Source organism: Ochotona curzoniae, unplaced genomic scaffold (genome assembly GCF_017591425.1).
Source record: "Ochotona curzoniae isolate NIBS_2020 unplaced genomic scaffold, NIBS_Ocur_1.0 contig_2688, whole genome shotgun sequence".
NCBI lineage: Eukaryota > Metazoa > Chordata > Mammalia > Lagomorpha > Ochotonidae > Ochotona > Ochotona curzoniae.
The window spans coordinates 12,797,368-12,817,189 of NW_024465553.1; the positions used below are offsets into that span (position 1 = coordinate 12,797,368).

The following is a 19,822-nucleotide window of genomic DNA, read 5'->3' on the forward strand; positions in this document are numbered from 1 at the left end:
CATCAGTCCTCCGAGGAAAATGCTTTGTACTGCTTTATAGATTCCCTTACTAAATCAAAATCGGATCGCAGTGTTGAGGATCCTTGACAGATTTCTATAAATGGTGGTAGGCAGTGCTTAAGATGGGCATCATGGGCCCGGCACAGTGCCCTAGCAGCTAGAGTCCTCACCTTGAATGTGGCAGGATCCCATACGGGCGTCAGTGGGCGTCAGTTCTAATCCGGGCCACCACGCTTTCCATCCAGCTCCCTGCTTGTGGCCTGGGAAAGCAGTCAAGGATGGCCCAAAGCCTTGGGTTCCTGCACCCATGTAGGAAACCTGGAAGAAGTTCCTGGCTCCTGGCTTCGGATCGGCGTAGCACCAGCCATTGCAGTCACTTGGGGAGTGAATCATTGGACAGAAGATCTTCCTTTCTGTCTTTCCTCCTCTCTGTATTTCTGACTTTGCAATAACAAACAAAATAAATCTTAAAAAAAAAAAAATGGGTGTGATGACTCTGGAGCTTCCCTGAGCAGGTGGTTTCACCAGCACCAAAGCATCCCGTGGGAGTGTTGAAAGCAGGGCAGTAGACTTAGCCTTGGCTCCTGTTCTTCTCATGCCCCTCCTCCTCCCCTACTTCCTCCCCTTGCCCCTCCCCTATTTCAGGTAGCTGTGTATTGTGATGACTAAGCAGGGCAGGTCTCCACATCTTTTGTTCAAGTTAGAGGCTCCCTTGATAAGGTTCAGATGGTTCATGCCCTACTCTGAGCTGTACACATTTGCACGTTAGACGATTACATCACTTGACTTTGGGCCTAAAGACATCTCTGTGTAATTGGATGTTGATCCTTATTTAATTAACTTCTTTTCCCCATTGAGCAATGCTGTTAAGAAGTTGTGTGTCAGAATAACTACTGATAATCTCAAAGGCAAAAATTAGATTTGAGCATAATGAATAATCATTAAGAGATATTAGGATTGATGAAAGTGAAAAAAGGAAACTTTGACTTTGGATCTTTTTGGGAAGTTCAATTAAAATCGCCGAGTCTCAGCTTCTCCACATAATGAAAAGGTCAAATCTTACTACTTAAAATCTTGTCAAGCCTAGAATTCAGTGCTCCCCCTTGTACTTTACAGATTAGTCCATAAATATTTACGTGTCTGTTGTGGATCTGAAGTTGATTATACTACTTTAAATGTATGCTGTTATATATCAGTGAAGGCTGTTTTGAGAAACTTGGCAGCAATCTGAAAACACTTGTTCTTGATACTTCTAATAAATTCCAGTGAACAACTTTCAGTACGTTTTCTGCATTTGCTGTTGCAATAGCAAATCAATTATTGAAAAATGATGACAGAGTGTCTGCTACATTTGCAGTACCTTTAAAGCTCTGATGTTCTCTTCCATTTTTGTAGCTTTGATTACTGTTATCATATAAATTAGGAACTTAAAATAAGTTGTGGTCTAACAGTAGGAGAATCCACCATTTATCTATCCCTGCCTGTCTGCCTACCTGTCTCTTTCTACCTTTTGAATAAAATAAAAATAAATAAATTGAGAAATGATCTTGGAGGAATAGTGATGAACTCCAGGAGGGCCTATAACGGACTGTTTAGGTGGCAGTACTTTTTCATGCAAGCTCCATAGGGCTGCCTCATTAGAAATGCATGACTTTGGAAGCGCAGCCCTTCCCCAGCTGTCCAGGGAGGAGCGTGTTGATGTCCCCAGGAGGTGCTCCCCGCAGTCCTCCCTCAGCCCTCATCACAGAGTATCGCCGAGTGAGTTAAATGTGCTGTTGGTCGTTTTCAGTTCGTTGTTCAGAAACTAAATCACTTATGTGCCTAGAAAAAATGAACTCATGATTACTTTGAAGGAAATCCTCATTTTTTAATTTTAAATGCTTTGAAATCCCTTTGTAGTGCTGTACATGTAGAAAATGCGTTTTGCCCGTTATATTCCTGAGGTGCATATGAATCCATGTGTATGCATACTCGTGGTTATGTTTTGAAAGTGACATTTTTAGTTGAAGGAGTTGCTCTCTGGATGGACTGCTTAGAAGATGGGTGACAAGCCAGCCTTTGCACCCATGCGAAGTTGCATGTGTAACTGGTATACCTTTCTGCTGAAGGCCTCACATCCCTTCAGTTGCCATAATTCCAGCAAACCCTTATCATAAGGGCAATTGAACTAGTGGAAAGGTTTGGCATATCTCCTCTTCAGCATTTGGGTCTCACATCTCCTCTGAATGCTGTTATGGTGAAGTCTTATGCGTAATAAGCTTTTAATTATGGAATAGACATACCCCAAGACTGAAAAGCAGTTCAGAGGAAAAAAGACAAAATTATATTATGTGCATTTTTTCTCCTGTTAATACATACTGGGAACTATTTATTTATTTTTAAGGCATTTTATATATTTGAAAGGCAGAGTTACAGAGGAAGAGGAAGAGAGAAACAAAGAAAGCTTTCTTCTGTTAATTTGCTTCACAAATGGCTATAACAGCCAGGATGGGGCCAGGCCAAAGCCAGGAGTCGGAAACTCCTTCCGGGTCTCATTCCGGTCCTGCAGGAGACCGAACACTTGGGCCGCCCTCTGCTGCATGCCCTGGTTCATTCACAGAGCGCTAGATTGGAAGCGGAACAGCTGAGACCTGAAAAGGCACTCCTATGGGATGCCAGAGTCGCAGGCAGTGGCTTAACCTACTGCGTCACACACCTTTCCACTTCTAAACATTTTGATGTCTGGATAGTACTCAGTTTCTGAACATTCACCCACCCACCTGTTGGATGTTTAAAATGTATTACATCTTTCCCCAGCAGTAAATAGTGCTAAAATGATTCTTTGTTCTTCAGACCTAATCCACAGAATGAATTTATTTTCTTAGGGAAGAGTTCTTAAATCATTGTTGTGACCACTGGTACAAACTTTAAATTGCCAAGGCATAGTTTAGAAGCTTTATAGCAACATATAATCTCAATTGAGTGTTTTTCTCAAGATATCTGCAGCTCACTGAGTTTTTGCTACCTTCACTGACTACAGAAAAACTTTTGATCTTGCTTAATTTGCATTTTCTTTATTACTGGTGAGGTTGGATATTTTCATATATTTATTGAACATTTTTAGTTTCTTTTTTGTAAGTTTTCTACTGAAATGTTTATGTTTTTCTTATTTTCTTGTGTAAATTTGTCACCCAACAAAAGTACATTATTTACAATCATATTATCATTTAACAGAGGATAACTCGTTTTCTAAAACAATCACATTTTATATAGGGTGTGGTTTTAGATGTTTAAAAATTAAGAATATATACCATAGAACTAAGTAAGAAAACATCTATTCCAGAAACTTCTATAAAATGAAGGGAAGGTATTTTGATTTAAATTACAAAGGATCTTGGTTTCACCACTGAATGCTTCTGTATTGGCTGAGCCAATGTGCTCTTACTGAATCTTCTGTGATGGTCCTCTGGTTTACCTATTACAAAATGACAACAAAATGGCAAGCATTTGAGGAAGGTTATGGGCTACTTTGGAATGGGCCATGTACTAGATAAAATTCTAGCCACTTCCCATCCCCATACTTCAGTGTCCTACATCTAAAGAAGGCCCTAATGGCAGCTGCTATATGTTCTCCTCTTCTTTGTAGACAATTCTTCCTCGCTCCAGGAAGACGAAGAAGTAGAAATGGAGGCCGTTGGCTGGCAAGCTGGCAGTCCAGCCACGAATGGGCACCCTGCCCATCCAGTGACCTCTACTCGTTTCCCCAGTTGGGTCACCTTTGATGACAATGAAGTCCTGTGCCCTGGGCCGCTGGTCACCTCTCCTCTGAAGCCGAATACACCACCTATTGCATCTGAGATCCCAGATGTAACATGTAATTCAACTGGGTCATTTAAGAAGAGGGACCGTCCCAGGAGCACTTTGATGAACTTCTCCAAAGTTCAGAAGCTGGACGTTTCCTCCTTAAGCCGCCAGCCATCCAAAAGCGAGGCTCCACCATGGAGCGCCACCAACCCTTTCCTCAATGAGACTCTGCAGGATGTGCAGCCCTCCCCCATCAACCCTTTCAGCGCTTTCTTTGAGGAACGGGAAAGACGCTCCCAAAACAGTTCTGTGCCCGGTGCCGCTAGCCAAAGTCAGAGGGATTCCCTTGTTGTCGTCTACCAAGATGCCATCAGTTTTGATGACTCGAGCAAAAGCCAGTCACACTCTGTTGCTGTTGAAAAGCTCAAGCAGCTCCAAATTGATGACCCTGATCACTTGGGCAGCGCAACATTACCAGATGATGACCCTGTAGCCTGGATGGAGCTAGATTCTCACCTGCCTGGCTTGGCCCAGCCCCAGCCCAGGGACGGGTGGCCCATGATGCTGAGAATCCCCGAGAAGAAGAACATCATGTCCTCCCGACACTGGGGACCAATCTACATCAAACTGACGGATGCTGGCTACCTGCAGCTCTATTACGAGCAGGGCCTGGAAAAACCCTTCCGTGAGTTCAAGCTGGAAATCTACCATGAGATTTCAGAACCCCGGCTCCAAAACTATGATGAAAATGGCAGGATCCACAGCTTGCGGATAGATCGCGTCACATACAAGGAGAAGAAGAAATACCAGCCCAAGCCCGCTGTGGCCCATACAGCAGAAAGAGAACAAGTGATCAAGCTGGGCACCACCAATTATGACGACTTCCTGAGCTTCATCCGTGCGGTGCAGGACCGTCTCATGGAACTGCCAGTGATGTCCATGGAGCTCAGCACGGTTGGTTTGAATTACCTGGAAGAAGAGATAACAGTGGATGTCCGAGATGAATTCTCTGGCATCGTGAGCAAAGGCGACAACCAGATCCTCCAGCACCACATCTTGACACGGATCCACGTTCTCAGTTTCCTCTCTGGGCTCGCAGAATGCCGCTTGGGCCTCAACGACGTCCTCATCAAAGGGAATGAAATTGTCTCACGGCAGGACATCATGCCCACCACCACCACCAAGTGGATCAAGCTCCACGAGTGCCGTTTTCACGGGTGTGCAGATGAGGATGTTTTCAACAGCTCACGAGTCATTCTCTTCAACCCCTTGGATGCATGCCGGTTTGAGCTGATGCGGTTCAGGACGGTGTTTGCCGAGAAGACCTTGCCGTTCACGCTCAGGACGGCAGCCAGCATCAATGGGGCGGAGGTGGAGGTGCAGAGCTGGCTGAGGATGTCCACCGGCTTCTCCTCCAACCGGGACCCTCTCACTCAGGTCCCCTGTGAGAATGTGATGGTGCGCTACCCTGTGCCCAGCGAGTGGGTAAAAAACTTCCGCCGGGAGAGCGTCCTGGGGGAAAAGTCTTTGAAAGCCAAAGTGAACCGGGGGGCAAGTTTTGGCTCAGCTGGCATCTCCGGCTCTGAGCCTGTGATGAGGGTGACCCTGGGATCTGCCAAGTATGAGCATGCCTTCAACTCCATCGTGTGGAGGATTAACCGGCTGCCAGACAAAAACTCAGGTAGGAACTGCTTTCTCTTACATCATTACAAAAGGGCTGGGATCCAAGCCCCACGTCACACTCCTGTTGTCACATGATGGGACTGGTGATGGCACGGGGGAGGTGAGAGACAGTAGAAATACTTAAGCCAAGTGAAAAATAAGCAGAGCTCAGTTCACTCGGCCACCACACATACACCACTATCACACACCACCACCACACGCACACCACCACCACCGCACACACACCACCACCACGCACATGTACCACCACCACACACACACTACCACACACCCACCACCACACACACACCACACACACACACCACCACACACACACACACCACCACACACACACACACCACCACACACACACACCACCACACACACACACACCACCACACACACACACATATCACCACACACACACATCACCACACATACATATCACCACACACACACATCATCACACACACACAGCCTACCACCGCATACACACACCACCACACACACACATCATCACACACACACAGCCCACCACCACACACACACCACCACACACACACATATCACCACACACACACATCATCACACACACACAGCCCACCACCGCACAGACACACCACCACCACGCACATGTACCACCACCACACACACACTACCACACACCCACCACCACACACACACCACCACACACACACACAGCACCACACACACACATCATCACACACACACAGCCCACCATCGCACACACACACTACCACACACACACACACACATATCACCACACATACATATCACCACACACACATCATCACACACATACCACCACCACCATCATACACATGCCACCACACACATACACCACCACTTCATTATCCCTTCTTCCATAAGACTGTGTTATTCTTCCCACTGGGCAACTAAGAAGTTTCCGTGGTGTCCTCTGGATTTTTATTCTTTTGGGACTCATTGAATATTAGCTGTGGGGGTGGACATTTGATGCAGCAGCTAAGGTTTCTCTTGGGAAGCCTGCCTCCCACCCTGAGTGTGTGTGGGTTGCATTTCTGGCTCTGTTCCTAATCCCAGCTTCCTGCTAGTGCACCACCTGGGAGGTAGCACATGCTGGCTGGAGTGTGTGCATCCCTGCCACCCGTGGGGAGGCTCAGATGGGGTTTCTGTCTCCTGGCTTGGCCCAGCCCTGGCTGTTGTTTGGACATTGGAAAGTGAACCAGTGGATGAAACCTTTCTCTCTCAAATTAAAACCAACTGAGTATGAGCTCTGGCATGAGGCATTCGGGCAGCCTGTTTCTGGATCCTGGAAGGCTGGTGGGCTCTGAAGTGGCATCTTCTGCCTGCACCCGGCTTGAGTCCAGATAAGAATACAACACATGGGAGGGGTTCGATCCTGACTCCAGGCACTGTGTGGAGGCTGGTCAGTCGAATCATCTCAGACTCAGAGTTTGGATCTTGACATTTAGGATGGGAAAGAAAGATCCAAAAGGGCTAAAAATCTGCCAGTCAAAAAAAAAAAAAAAGTAAAGGAAGGAGTGTTTGGTTTAAGCAGCTAAAGCTTCCAGTCTCGCTGTCCTGCTCAGAGTTACGTGTGATGCGTCTGCATTTGAGTGAACCCAGAAGGCTATGACTTTGCTCCCGGGTCCAGTGGTACTTCCTGCAATGACGAAACTCAGGGGCCATCAAACCAACCATAATAGCCCAGGTTCTGAGAATGAGTGACCTGAGTTGCAGGCAACAAGCCTGGAAAACCTGAGACAACTTCTCTTCTTGTTTTTATGTGAACTTTGCCAATCTATCAACACAAGTGGATTTGTTAATGTTGTGCTCTTAAGCGACCAGGCCTTCTTTCCCCCTTTCTCACCTATAAATCCTGACAGTATTCAGAGCATCCCTCCCCTGCTCCAAGTGGCCCACGGCATCACATCTTGAATGGAACATGATGGGAGGAAGCAAGAGGGCCTGGCAGCTTCCGAAGTGGTCCAGAGAGAGTCACAGAGCAGGGCCGTCTGTGTCAGACAGCTGGCAGAGTAGTGCAGACTGAAGGGAGCTCGCACCTCTGGGACAGAGGCTGCGTTTGCCACCCTTTGTCTTTGCACTGACGGTCGTCTTAAGACAAGGTCTTCCTCTCTGCTTGCTTATTCATTTCACCTGAAATCAGCCCTGGGCTCTCCTGGTGACAATGCTGTGTTATCCGTGTTGACTCAGGCCTGTCAGTTGACGGAGGAAAGGGCAGAACCTGGATTCTCTTTGGTCCCAAAGCCCTTAAGGAGAGAGAATTGTGGCAGAGTTACTGGATCTTCAAGCTAGACGGGACCTGAGGGGATAGCATGGTGAAGTCTCTTTACCCTCAAGGGAAGCGCCAGGAGGTAATGTGTGGCACATCTGCAGTCACAAGGCTGCCCTCTGAGTGGCCCAGCTGCCTGTCAGCGGCTGAAAAAACTGGAGTTGGAACAACTTCCACCAGGAGACCAGAGAGCTGCTGTTTTTGCGGTGTGTACAAACATAGGTCATCTGTTCCAACTGATTTCTCTCACGTGCTTACTAAATGAGAGATCTTTGTTTATAAGCATCAGAGACTTTAAAGCAAAGGAAAGGGGAGCTGTCGCTTGGACTTAGGAAACGCAGGGGGAGTCAGAGAGGTAGTGTTCAGGGCAGACGTAGTAACAAATAGATATGTGTCTCCTTGGGGTTCAGCTGCCAGAGCCGGCCCACCCCTGTTCTGTGTGTCATGGCCCATGGCTTGGAAATGGGCGGTCATGTCTCCTTGGGGTTCAGCTGCCAGAGCCGGCCCACCCCTGTTCTGTGTGTCATGGCCCATGGCTTGGAAATGGGTGGTCATGTCTCCTTGAGGTTCAGCTGCCAGAGCCGGCCCACCCCTGTTCTGTGTGTCATGGCCCATGGCTTGGAAATGGGCGGTCAGTGCATTTTCGCTGACTTGACACCAAGGTGGAAAAAGACAGAGATGACAAGAAAGGCAGAATGGACACAGGACCAGCAGAAAAAAATAAGGCCTTAGCAGGGACTTTCCTTAATGCTTAATGGAGAGGGTTCTGTAGGCTCAAGCCCGAGACGATGCAGCTTTTGTATTACTCACGTGTATTTTCAGCTTACTAGAGCCTCACCTGAGGAAGATTTTGGAGGTGCAGGACAAGCTAAGGAGATTTGGAGATGTTTTTCCTTAGTCCCCCACCCCCATTGCTGTGTTTAGCTGTTATGGTTATAGAACGTTTTTGGTGGTAAAACTCGCCAAGTGAGTTTCTCGTCCTTCTGGCCAACAGTATATTTCCATTATCAGTGCAGGAGGTTGGTAACAGCCCCTTCTGGAGACTGCAAATGTTCAGGTTCTGAATCCCAGTCCAAATGATGGTGCTTGTCCATGGCCAGTATTCACTGTGCCCAGCTCCTGGCCCTCCTCTCCAGTGCTCCACTCAGCCAAACCAGAGATCTGATGAGCTATTAGGAGTAATACGAGCTCTTCTGTCTAGCTATTAGCCTTGGGAAGCTGCCCTCTAGAGATAATTTTTAATAATTCTCTTACCTCCATTAAAGTCACGTAGCTGGGGCCCACATGAGGTCACTAGGCTGAGCTGGTGGGGAGGCCGGAACCCTTCCACACCCGTTCCCTCTTGTGTTTGGCTCTGCATCCCCAGACCTCAGAAGGCGGGTTTTCAGGCTGCAGGCAGCCAGGCTGGGCCAGCAGCTCAGCTGCCTGGTTTTTCTGCTATCACAAGCTTGCATCCACAGAGGGTTTGTCTCAGCCCCGGCCACCAGGGCACTAAATGGCTATCTATGAATTCCAACATGACTCTGGCCATCAGGGCCCTGCCTTGCCAAGCCCTGTTCATTTGCAACTTCTAACTGAGCCCTCCTAAGGATGCCTCCCAGCTTCATCTCAAAGAATTTTTCTTAATCTTAGAAGGTACTAGAACAAGTCATCGTATACCAATAAAATAAACATTCTTTGCATTGGTAGATTTCTTGGTTGGAATTCCATTCTCATTAGACTAGGTAAGGAGAAAGCAACCCTTTATGGAAAATAAAAACCTGAATGTTAAATTTTCTCAACTTCATCAAGAAAGATGCCGTAGTGGGTTTTTGTAGTTCATGACCATGAACTGAGCAGTTTCTAATTGTCTCCCCGCCCTGTGCCACTCATAGTGCATGCCGGGAGTGTGAGGGATTCATCTCAGAATCTGGTATGAATATCATTCAGTGAAGTAGAAGGGGTGGTGTCTTTGTGGTTAAAATGGTTTCACAGTATTCCAACATGTTCAAGTAAGAGTCATTTGATAAAATTTTTATTCAGGCTGCTGTTGAATTCAACTCTTGTTTGCTTTAGAGTGATCTGATTGCATAGCAGTGTATTGAGAAGGATTGAGGACATAGTTTGGAGTCAGTTTTTAAATTTTATCCGCAGCTCTACCTCTTAATAGTGGTGTGACCTCAGGCAATTTATTTAACCCTCTCAGGGGACCTCATTTTTATCACCTATAAAATTGGGTTATTAATATCAAGCCAGTTCTGAGTGAAATTGGATAATGTTTCTAAGTGCCTACCCCATTATCTGGCATGTAATAAATGCCCCATAAATGAGAACTATCTAATTACATCTGTGCTGTACAGTCTTAAAAATACTCAATGGGCTCATTTTCAAATAATGTAATTTTTACTATCATATGTCATTTAAATCCCTTCCCTAAGAATCAATACAAAATTTTCAATTATTTTCCAAACATGATGACTGTAGAAATAATGATTTTAATATGTTACATTTGTGAAAGCAAAATACTTCACCTTGCAGCGTTTCTTTGGGGAGCTGGTATCTATGTCCTTACGCTCTGAAATGAAAAAGTCCTACCCAGACCAGCAAAGAAGGTTAGAATTGTTTCATGTCGGTAAGCTAGAGTAAGGAACGGGGTGTATCAGATATTGAAGTCCAAGCCGTTTCATGTCTGTGATCCATAGGAGGATTCCTGCACTTCTCTCCTTCCTCACCCATGTGGAAGCCTTGCACATGCCGCCACTGTGTAGTTTAGAGCCCAGGAGGTCGTAGCTCACTGTGGTCAACAGCAGTGTGGAGTCAGACCCCTGGCTCCAGGTCTCAGTCCTAGCGCTCACCGGTCATGACCTGGGGCGGCTCGCTTGGCTTCCTGAAATCTTGCTTTCCTCATTTTTCCACAGAAATAATAAGCAGTAACAGTAATAACAAACTGCTGTGACCTCAAATGATTGTTAGGAATATTCACAGACGCGGCCTTGTTGCCTCAGTGGTTGTAGTCACAAAACTACCTTCTGACTCTTTTCCATAAAAACCCAAATGAAAATGCAACCCTAAGCTTGCTGTCCAAGTGCTGCCCGCTTGCCCATAGGTTTTGGGAATCAGTTTATATGATGTTGTTACAGAGTTCTAGGCGACTCATTTCCTCCCTCCCCCCAGTACTCTAACCTGCATGTGAAGAATTGAGATGAGAGAAGAACAAAAGCCCCGAGTGTGGGGTCTCTGTGGCTTCCGTGGGTGAGCCAGCAGTGAACCCAGGTGTTCTGTCCAGGCCTCTGTGTGCTTCTAACACGGGCTGGGCATGAGGCCTTTGTGCCTCACACGTATCAGTCACCCACAGAGACATGCCAACAGTGTTTCTGAAAATAAAGAAATGCTATTACGGGAACTCAATTCGTCTTTCAAAGGAAAGCCATGATTGTGCTCCAGGTGGCTGTCACTGGCGTCTTACTAGGTGCTGAGTGCTGCTCCCTTTTGTTGTGTTCTGCCAACCTGCAGCCCCTGTTTCTCGCTGTGTTGCATCTGCTGTGACCTGAGTAGGCTCTCGGGCTGTGGGTTTCATTGCTAGGATCCCAGGACGACTGTATTCAGATGGTGTTCTGGCCAACAACCCGAGCATGGTTTCCACGGAGGCCAGTCTTCTACTCAGCATTGTTACAGAGCAGGCTCCTTTTGCCCTCACATTCCAGTGTCTTTCCCCCACAGAACCTCACCTCTGATTACTTTGTTTTTCTCGTAGCTTCCGGTCACCCACACTGCTTCTTCTGCCACCTGGAACTCGGCTCTGACCGGGAGGTGCCTTCCAGATTCGCCAACCACGTGAATGTGGAATTCAGCATGCCCACAACCTCAGCCTCCAAGGCCGCTGTAAGATCCATCTCTGTGGAGGACAAGATTGATGTCAGGAAGTGGGTCAATTATTCGGCGCACTACAGCTACAAGGTAGCCTCGCCAGGCGTCTGCCATGTTCCCAAGTACCTCTGTTCACCTGGTCCCCTCCCCCACTGAGCTGCTTTTAACCAGTGCCAGGCGTTCCCTTCCTGCCTTCAGGGAAGTTCATGCAGAATTGTGGAGGAATCTGCTGTGCTGTAAGTGGATCTCTTGGGTACTGGAAAGGTTGAGAAAAGATAAAGAGGCCAGTTAAGGAGGAGAATATCATGTTTCTGTCACTTGGAACAACAACGAAAAAGAGCAGTGAGATAAAGTGATCACTTATTTGCAGTATGACTTATTGAAATGTCAGGAAGGTGCTAACCCAAAGCGTGTAACTGAGCTGTAGGACCGGGTGGCATCTGAAGATCTCAGCATGTACATCAGTGCTACGGACAGGATAAGCACTTTTAATGTTTCTGAGATACGTAGTGATACTTTCTTGAAGAATTAAAAATTCAGTTGTCGATTTAATGACAGATCCTGAAAAGAGTTATTGAAAAAGGAATTTACAAGATTTTATAGTAATTTTCTACTCGTGACAGTTTCCTTAAATTTATTGTAAATGTTTCCTTAGCTATGTGGGCTGAAACATTCGAGCTACTGGAAAGAGCGAACCCGCCACCTTGTGGCCAGAAAGAAGATAGCACTTCCCCCAGCGTGATCATGAAGTGTTAACATCTTAGACATCCAAGTACATCTAGTGCTGCTGAGAAAAGCAACTTTGTTAAATTCTTGATCTCAAAGTACACCCTTAGCATTGAATTCAGTTGAAGTTTCTTATTTTCAAGGCAAGATTAATATATTAAATCCCTTTATAATTATAGCTACAATATTTTACAAAAAATATAAAATTGTAAATACTCCAGTAAAACATTTTGGAGGCTTTTGAAAGGGATGAAGTTTCTGAGAAGTGAGACTAGATCATTACAAAGCGGTTTGTCGATTACCCGCTGTATTCCTAACTGATTAGATGAAATAGGACAGGATCCTGCCGCTGTCCTCTGCGATCTGGACCATGTCCAAGGTGCAGCAGAAACAGTCACCGTGGAAAGCATCCAAGTCAAGTCCGTGCGTTAAGAAGCCCTGCACAAGCAAGCACGACCATCGAGCTACAGTGCAAGGCAGAGAAAAAGACTTCCTTCCAGGCAGGTCAAGAGAAAATTCCAGGTGGAGTGAAGAGTGTGTGCAAAGAGAGGAGTCATAATATCGTTAGGGTCAGTAGCTCTAACGTGGCTGAAGTCCTGAACTTTGGCAAAATGACAAAGAATCTCAAGGAACCCACTGAGGTGCCTCCTTCCCGTCTGTTTACTTGTTTGCGTGCATTTCTCTTCTTTCTGGTACTCATTTCCATGTTCTCTTCTTGGCAGGTGGAAATTGAACAGAAAAGGAGTTTGAAGCCAGACTTTGAAGGAGATGAAATGGAAAATCCCAGGGAGTGTGGGGTTCAATGACCAAGCCCTACAGCAAGGGACCCTGACCCAAGCGTTATGATAGGGAGTGTTCCTGGATAGCTGAGGTTAAAGTCAGGACTGCTGTGGCCAGTCCACACTAGGAGCAGGGTGTCGGCCTTGGCTCTTGGCAGTCATGTGCATTTTAGCCGGGGACCCTGAGGTCGTTGCACCCGAGAGGCTCGCTGCCTCTGAGCCCGCCTGAAGCTTGTGGTCCGCCTGGCTCTGGGAGCCTGTTGTGTAACCAAGCCTCCTTATCTCCTCCCTGCTCGTCATGCAGCACTGGTATGTGGTTTATTGAGACTGTTAGGAAACCAACCTGCCACATCGGTGTGGGCACCGCTCCTCGTTCGTGTTCTCCTGTCACTGCGGAGATTCTGCAGAAAGGCAGTCCCGAGGAGTTCACTAGGGGTCCATCTCTGTCACTCCCTCCATGCAAAGGTGGGCCCGGGACCTGGGCAGGCATCTGCTTCCTTTCCATGTGAACACCAGGCCACAGGGCTCTTCCTGGTTTTCATTGTTTAGATTCATATGCCTTGGGTTTTTGTTGTTTTGTTTATCTTTGTAAGATTTGGTATCCTGAGTCACAATACACAATGGGGAAAGGTCCCTGTCGGGAAATTTTTTGTTCTCTGACTGGGCCCAGAATTTGCAAAAAAAGAAAAAAGGGGGGGGGGCTGCTGAAGGGAAAGCAAAATCGAGCTTGTTTTACTTCCTTCTGAGAAAAGGGGACATGAAATACAAGCTTAGGAGACAGGTTCGGTCTCACTGAATTCCCGGGTGTAGGCCACATCTGATTCTTGAAATCCATGGATTTGTATTTATTATACCTCAGGGGCATTTAGGGGATCTCTGTACCTCAGAGCCAGTAGACAGCTGCCTGTCTCTTTAACGCAAAATCAACAGGAAACTTAAACTGAGACTATATTAAAATAATTGTGTCAAACCAAACTTGAATGAGCTTTCCCCTAGATTCAGAGTTTGATACTATCAGTATTGAAACAAATCAAAAGGGTAGAAATGGAGAAAAGCATTTTTTTTAATGTTGGGGACATGAAATCCTGATTCCACGGACCATCCAGTCTTCTCCTCCGTCTGGTCCTGCTCACTTCAGCTGCTGCTTTGCATCTTGGTAGTTTCCGTGATGAATGAAGCAGGGATGGAAACCATACTTTATCAGAATTGTAGAAGATCCAGAAATTGACAATAATCTCCAGTTTCTGGCCAGTAGGTGCAAGATTGATTTTTCCAGTGAACAGTCAGTGTACTGACAAGTAGGAATAGCAAGCATAAAATGTTTTGAAATATCTTGAATATAGAACTGAAACTAAAAGGATGAGCTTGAGTATGCATTAGTGGGCCATCGTATATTCTAAGTTCCTTAAAGGCAACCCTGAAGTACCAAGTACAGTGTACAAATGTGTGTTTTTGTATCTGTGTTTATGTCACGAGTGTTAGTAAGATATGATTTCACAGCAGTTCATTTAGAAAGTTTTCCTAGGAAATGAGTGTTCATTTTTTTTTTCATCAGGAATATATTGTGATTATTCACAAAGCTAATACATTCAACCTGTGTTAGTATTTGTTCAGGGAGCCCTACATGCAGTGTTAGTCCACATGTGGTTATAGCATTGGATTCCCTTATTGGTGCCATATTTTTAAGGAGTGCTATTAATAAATTGTGTCCACAGCCAGGTGACTGGTTTGTAATGAGTCTGCTTGTATAAGACACCAGGGGACAGGTTCCTTGAAGAACCTACTGGGAAGAGAGGGCAGAGAGAGAATGTTCTGAGCTGCCTCCGAATTCCTGCTCAACTATATAAGGGAAGAGGGATGAGACCCGCTGTAGCTTCACAGAGCAACAGCAAGAATGAAGAGGAACTTTACAAGTGACAAATGGTTGCTTCAATACAAGAACTTTCTAATAAAAGTTGTTCTAAACAGGAATGGACTCAAGTAGTAAAATTTCCTATTGCTGCAAAAAATCAACTGTTTAAAATAACTACCTGTGCCAGGTGCTTTGAATGGGACTCCTCCAATGGATGTATTTGGGATAGAAGACTGCCACGGGTCCTCCTTAAATGCAGGTTTAGTCTCTGCAGTGGTAATAGGGCTCTCTAACTCGTTGTCTTTCCCTCTGCAAGTGGTTTCTAATGCTGTGTGCAGTACACTGACATCCCCTAGAGATTGTCAAGGGATTCTAAGCATGTCCCTTCCCCTATTGACCTAAGAGCACTTGAGGTTTCTCCTAGAACAGGTGACAGAGCTGGAAAGGTGAATGAAGGTCATTACCATCTTCCTTAGTCAGCCTTAGAGACGCCACCTCCCTTGCTAGCTAGCATCACTGCAGATTTTACTCTTCTGCTCCCTTGGTTAATTCTCATTAGTCTTTGTGCTTTCTCCTGGACATTTATACTATGTATATTTTTAAACCAAGTTGGTAAAAATCCCTTTTGTGCCATCTACATCCAGCAAATGAATTTCTTTTAAGGTTTATTATTATTATTGGGAAGGCAGATAAGATTTATAGAGAGAAGAGAGACTAAGAAAGAGCCTCCATCCACTGGTTCAGTGCCCTAAATAGCCACAGTGGCCAAAGCTAAGCCGATCTGAGGTCAGGAGCCAGAAGCCTCCTCCAGGTCTCCCAGGTGGGTGCAGGGTCCCAAGGCTTTGGGCCTCTACTGCTTTCCTAGGCCGCGAGCAGGGAGCTAGATGGGAATTAGAACAGTCAGGACACAAACCAGTGCCCATATGGAATCCTGGAACTTGCAAGGGGAGAATTTAGCCATTAAGCCATCATGCCAGGGCCCAAATGAATTCTGTTTAAAACTATTACCATTTAGTTCATTTGTTATTTGCCCTCTACTGTTTTTAAGAATTGATTCTGGGTAGGCTTTGGGGCCTTGGGGAATATAATTCATGCTGAATATCCCTAATTGGAAAATCTGAAAACTAAAATGTCCCAGAATCTGAAAGTTTGGAGGATTTGCCACAATGCCACCACCAATGAAAGCATTGTTTCATGCACAAAACTATTTAAACTGTATATAAAATTATATTCAGGCCATGTGTATGAGATATATATAGATACTTATGTATATAGTTGTATGTACAGTTATTCTACAAGCCAAACTTGACATCTGACATACTCTGGTTCCCAGAATGTAAGCTTACGGGTTTCTCAATCTATACTGTATATTTTAGATCTATCATTTGACCATTGACCTGCAGAGAAAGCACAGCTAGACAAATTACCTATGTGATAAGCTTACTTCACAAGTAATGTGTCCATTCCATGCTTGCCACCCTTAACTCTTTTCTTTGTGGTTACCAATAATCCTTCCCTATTATAAATAATAAAAAGATAGTAAAAGTGAGCTTATTTTACTAATGTGTAGTATTCCTATCAGAGCATAAATTGGATGGCATGTAATATCAAGAGCTGTGCTTTCGTTTAAGTTCTGGCCTTGATTTTTGAATTTACAGAAAAGAGTAAAAAAATTACTCATTATAATATGTAAAAAAAAAAATCACAGTACTTACTGGAGGACATTAAACTCCCTTCCCCATGCTCTTATACATAGCATTAGTTCTCCTTTTTTAAAGATTTATTTATTTTGGTCCTGGCACAATGATCTAGTGGCTAAAGTCTTTGCCTGAATGCACCGGGATCCCATATGGGCGCCGGTTCTAATCCCAGCAGCCCCGCTTCCCTTCCAGCTCCCTGCTTGTGACTTGGGAAAGCAGTTGAGGATGGTCCTTGGGTTCCTGCACCACGTGCAATTCATGGATGAAACGCTAGGCTCCTGACTTCAGATCAGCACAGCTCTGGCCATTGTGGTCACTTGGGGAGTAAATCATCAGATGGAAGATCTTCCTCTGTTTTTCTCCTCCTCTTTTTGCAAAGTCAGATATACAGATTTATTTTTATTTTTATTGGAAAGGCAGTTTTCCAGAGAGAAGGACAGAGAGATCTTCCATCCATTGGTTCACTCCCCAGATGGGCACAATGGCTAGAGCTGAGCCTGTCTGAATCCAGGAGCCAGGAGCTTCCTCCAGGTCTTCCACAGAGGTGCAGGTTCCCATGGCTTTGGGCTACCCTTCACTGCTTTCCCAGGCCATGGGTAGGGAGCTGGATCAGAAGTGGAGCAGCCAGGACATGAACTAGAGTCCATATGGAATGTAGCACCTGGAGGTTGAGGAAGAGCAGTTGAGCCACTATACTGACCCTGGCGTTAGTTATTCTCTGTTAACAGTTTGCATTCTGGGCCTGGCGGCGTGGCCTAGTGGCTAAAGTCCTCGCCTTGAACCTGCCAGGATCACATATGGGCGCTGGTTCTAATCCTGGCAGCTCCGCTTCCGATCCTGCTCCCTGCTTGTGGCCTGGGAAAGCAATTGAGGACGGCCCAAAGCCTTGAGACCCTGTACCCGCATGGGAGACCCAGAAGAAGTTCCTGGTTCCCGGCTTCAGATGAGCACAGCACTGGCCATTGCAGTCACTTGGGGAATGAATCATTGGATGGAAGATCTTCTTCTCTGTCTCTCTTCCTCTCTGTATATCTGACTGTGTAATAAAAATAAATAAATAAATGAAAGAAAGAAAGCAGAGCACTGGACATCACGAGCGTGCTTCTTAAAAAAAAAAGTTTGCATTCTGTTCATATTAGACATTATCTGGTTAATTTCTTTTTTTTTCTATTTGCTGTTTGTCCCTACTCACTCCCTCCCTGTGTTATTGAGAGGGCTCATAATCCTTGAACACTTTTTTATTTTTTTTAAAACTTATTATTTGAAGTAAGATGAATTTCTGCTGAAATCTGATGATTGGGAACCAAAATGTATTTCCCTAGGAATCGTGTTCCTGAGAAATGCTCTGCATGAAGGCAAAGAATGTAGTCATACTCCTTATGTTTCCAATACTTAGCACAAAGCTTGGAATACAGCAGGATTCTGCCACCTCAATCTCCTGGTAGAGTCAACATATGTTTGTGAAATAAAGGTAAATGATCAGGTACCCAGTCTAGTTAACCCATACTTATTATCAGATGTTCAGATTAAATCACACATGCATGCTTTTATTTCCTAGAGGACTTAAGTCATTTTGCTTTCCTTTTATTCTTGTCTCTAGAGTCAACCAGTAACTAGCAGCATGTAGACACTTCAGGTGCTGCTGATTTTGAACGACAGTGCCCCTGACGTTGAAATACATGTACTTGTGCCAAGGCGCAGAATAGCCTAGATGCCATCCATGCTGAAGGATTGTACATTCAGGTTTGTTGCTGTAAGCAAAACAGATCTCTGAGCCTGAGCCCTGTCCATTCATGGCCAAAGGGAGAAGAAAGCATTTGAGAGAGTGCACAGCCAGGCTTGGTGTGTTGGGCCTTTCCCCCTAACATTAGCCACTGACCAGTGTTGCCCTGTGTTTATTTTGTCACCATAGTGAGTTGGAGGTTGGAGAGGGTAGGGCCAAAACTCATCCTGATGAAGTCATGGTTTCTGAGATGGTTTATATTACATAAGGAGTGTCCTGGTGGGAAGGCAGAGTGAACTGAAAAGTAGTTCTTAATGTTTTAGTTCTTCAGCTCCCATCTGTTGGTTCACTTCACAGATGGTTGCCATGGTTCTGGCTAGGTCAGGCAAAAGCAGGGAGCTAGAACTCAGACCAGTCTCCCAGATGGGTGGCAGTCACCCAGCTCCTTGAGTCATTATCCACCTCGTCTCGTCCCAGGGTACACATGAGCAAGAAGATAGAGACAGGTGGAATCAGGTGTCAAATGTAGGCACGTCAGTGTGGGATGTCGTCATCTAAACGCTGGCTGAGTGCCATCCCTCTGAAGTTTTCTTCTTAAAAGCTTTGTGAGTATCAACTTGGTGTGAGTAGGAAGTGCTGCCGTCCAGTCCACTTTTACAAATGCTCCCAGTTGAGAGTGGAAACTTAACTCTTCTGAGAATCATGACTATGGATTAATTCCAGTGTATGTACAGTTAGGTGTAGGTCATGCAGTTTAACAAGAAATTCAAACAGAGCTTAAAAAATAAAATGTACACACTCGAAACTGTAGTGAACCAATCACTTCCAACACTTCACTACCAAGTTTCATCTGAACTGACAACTTTTTATATAAAATTAGTCAAGACATCTGTTTTCAAAGATTATTTTTCTAAACCAACGTCTAAGTGCCAGTTCCCTACAAATCACCAATCTTCATTATGCTTTCTGTAAATGAGTCTGGCTTGGGATATTGTGACTCAGAGCTATGTGTTTACAGAATTAAAAGTGAAGGAAGTATGTATATGGTAAAAGTCAATGTTAACTGTATATGATAGTAATATTTTCCTATGTGTTAACTAAATCAAGGATGGAATTTTCCATTTCTTCTAGTATGCCTTAACAAGTGTAAACCTGCCAGGAGAAAGTCTAGTTGATAGTGTGTTCAGTAGGAACTGGAAAGAGGCAAGTAAACTGGATGCATAAGAAGCAAAAAAAGAAAAGTATAAAAAAGACCCAGAATTTCATTATGAAAAACTAAAGTGCAGAGAAATGACAAATATGACATTAGCCACCAAACTTCAAAATACTTGAACCACAGCCCATCTCTTCAAGTAAGGAGCTCTAGGGAAAAAGAAAAGATTGCATAGCATGAATCACCAGTACGATTAATTCTCCTCAGCATGTAATCATCCAGTCATGGTGCTGTTAGCAACC

At 45.1% G+C, this 19,822-nt stretch overlaps 1 protein-coding gene across 3 annotated transcripts in view; it reads left to right on the forward strand.

The window, feature by feature from the left end:
* The window catches only part of STON2 (stonin 2), an 87,335-nt gene extending 71,681 nt beyond the window's left edge, over positions 1-15,654 (forward strand). For all 3 annotated transcript variants that reach the window (XM_040975211.1, XM_040975210.1, XM_040975212.1), the window contains 3 exons: positions 3,626-5,464; positions 11,475-11,677; positions 13,036-15,654. In XM_040975211.1, coding sequence (XP_040831145.1) covers positions 3,626-5,464; positions 11,475-11,677; positions 13,036-13,119 — 2,126 coding nt within the window. In that variant the 3' untranslated portion in view covers positions 13,120-15,654. The remainder of the gene's footprint in view (positions 1-3,625; positions 5,465-11,474; positions 11,678-13,035) is intronic.
* The last annotated feature ends 4,168 nt before the right edge of the window (positions 15,655-19,822 follow it).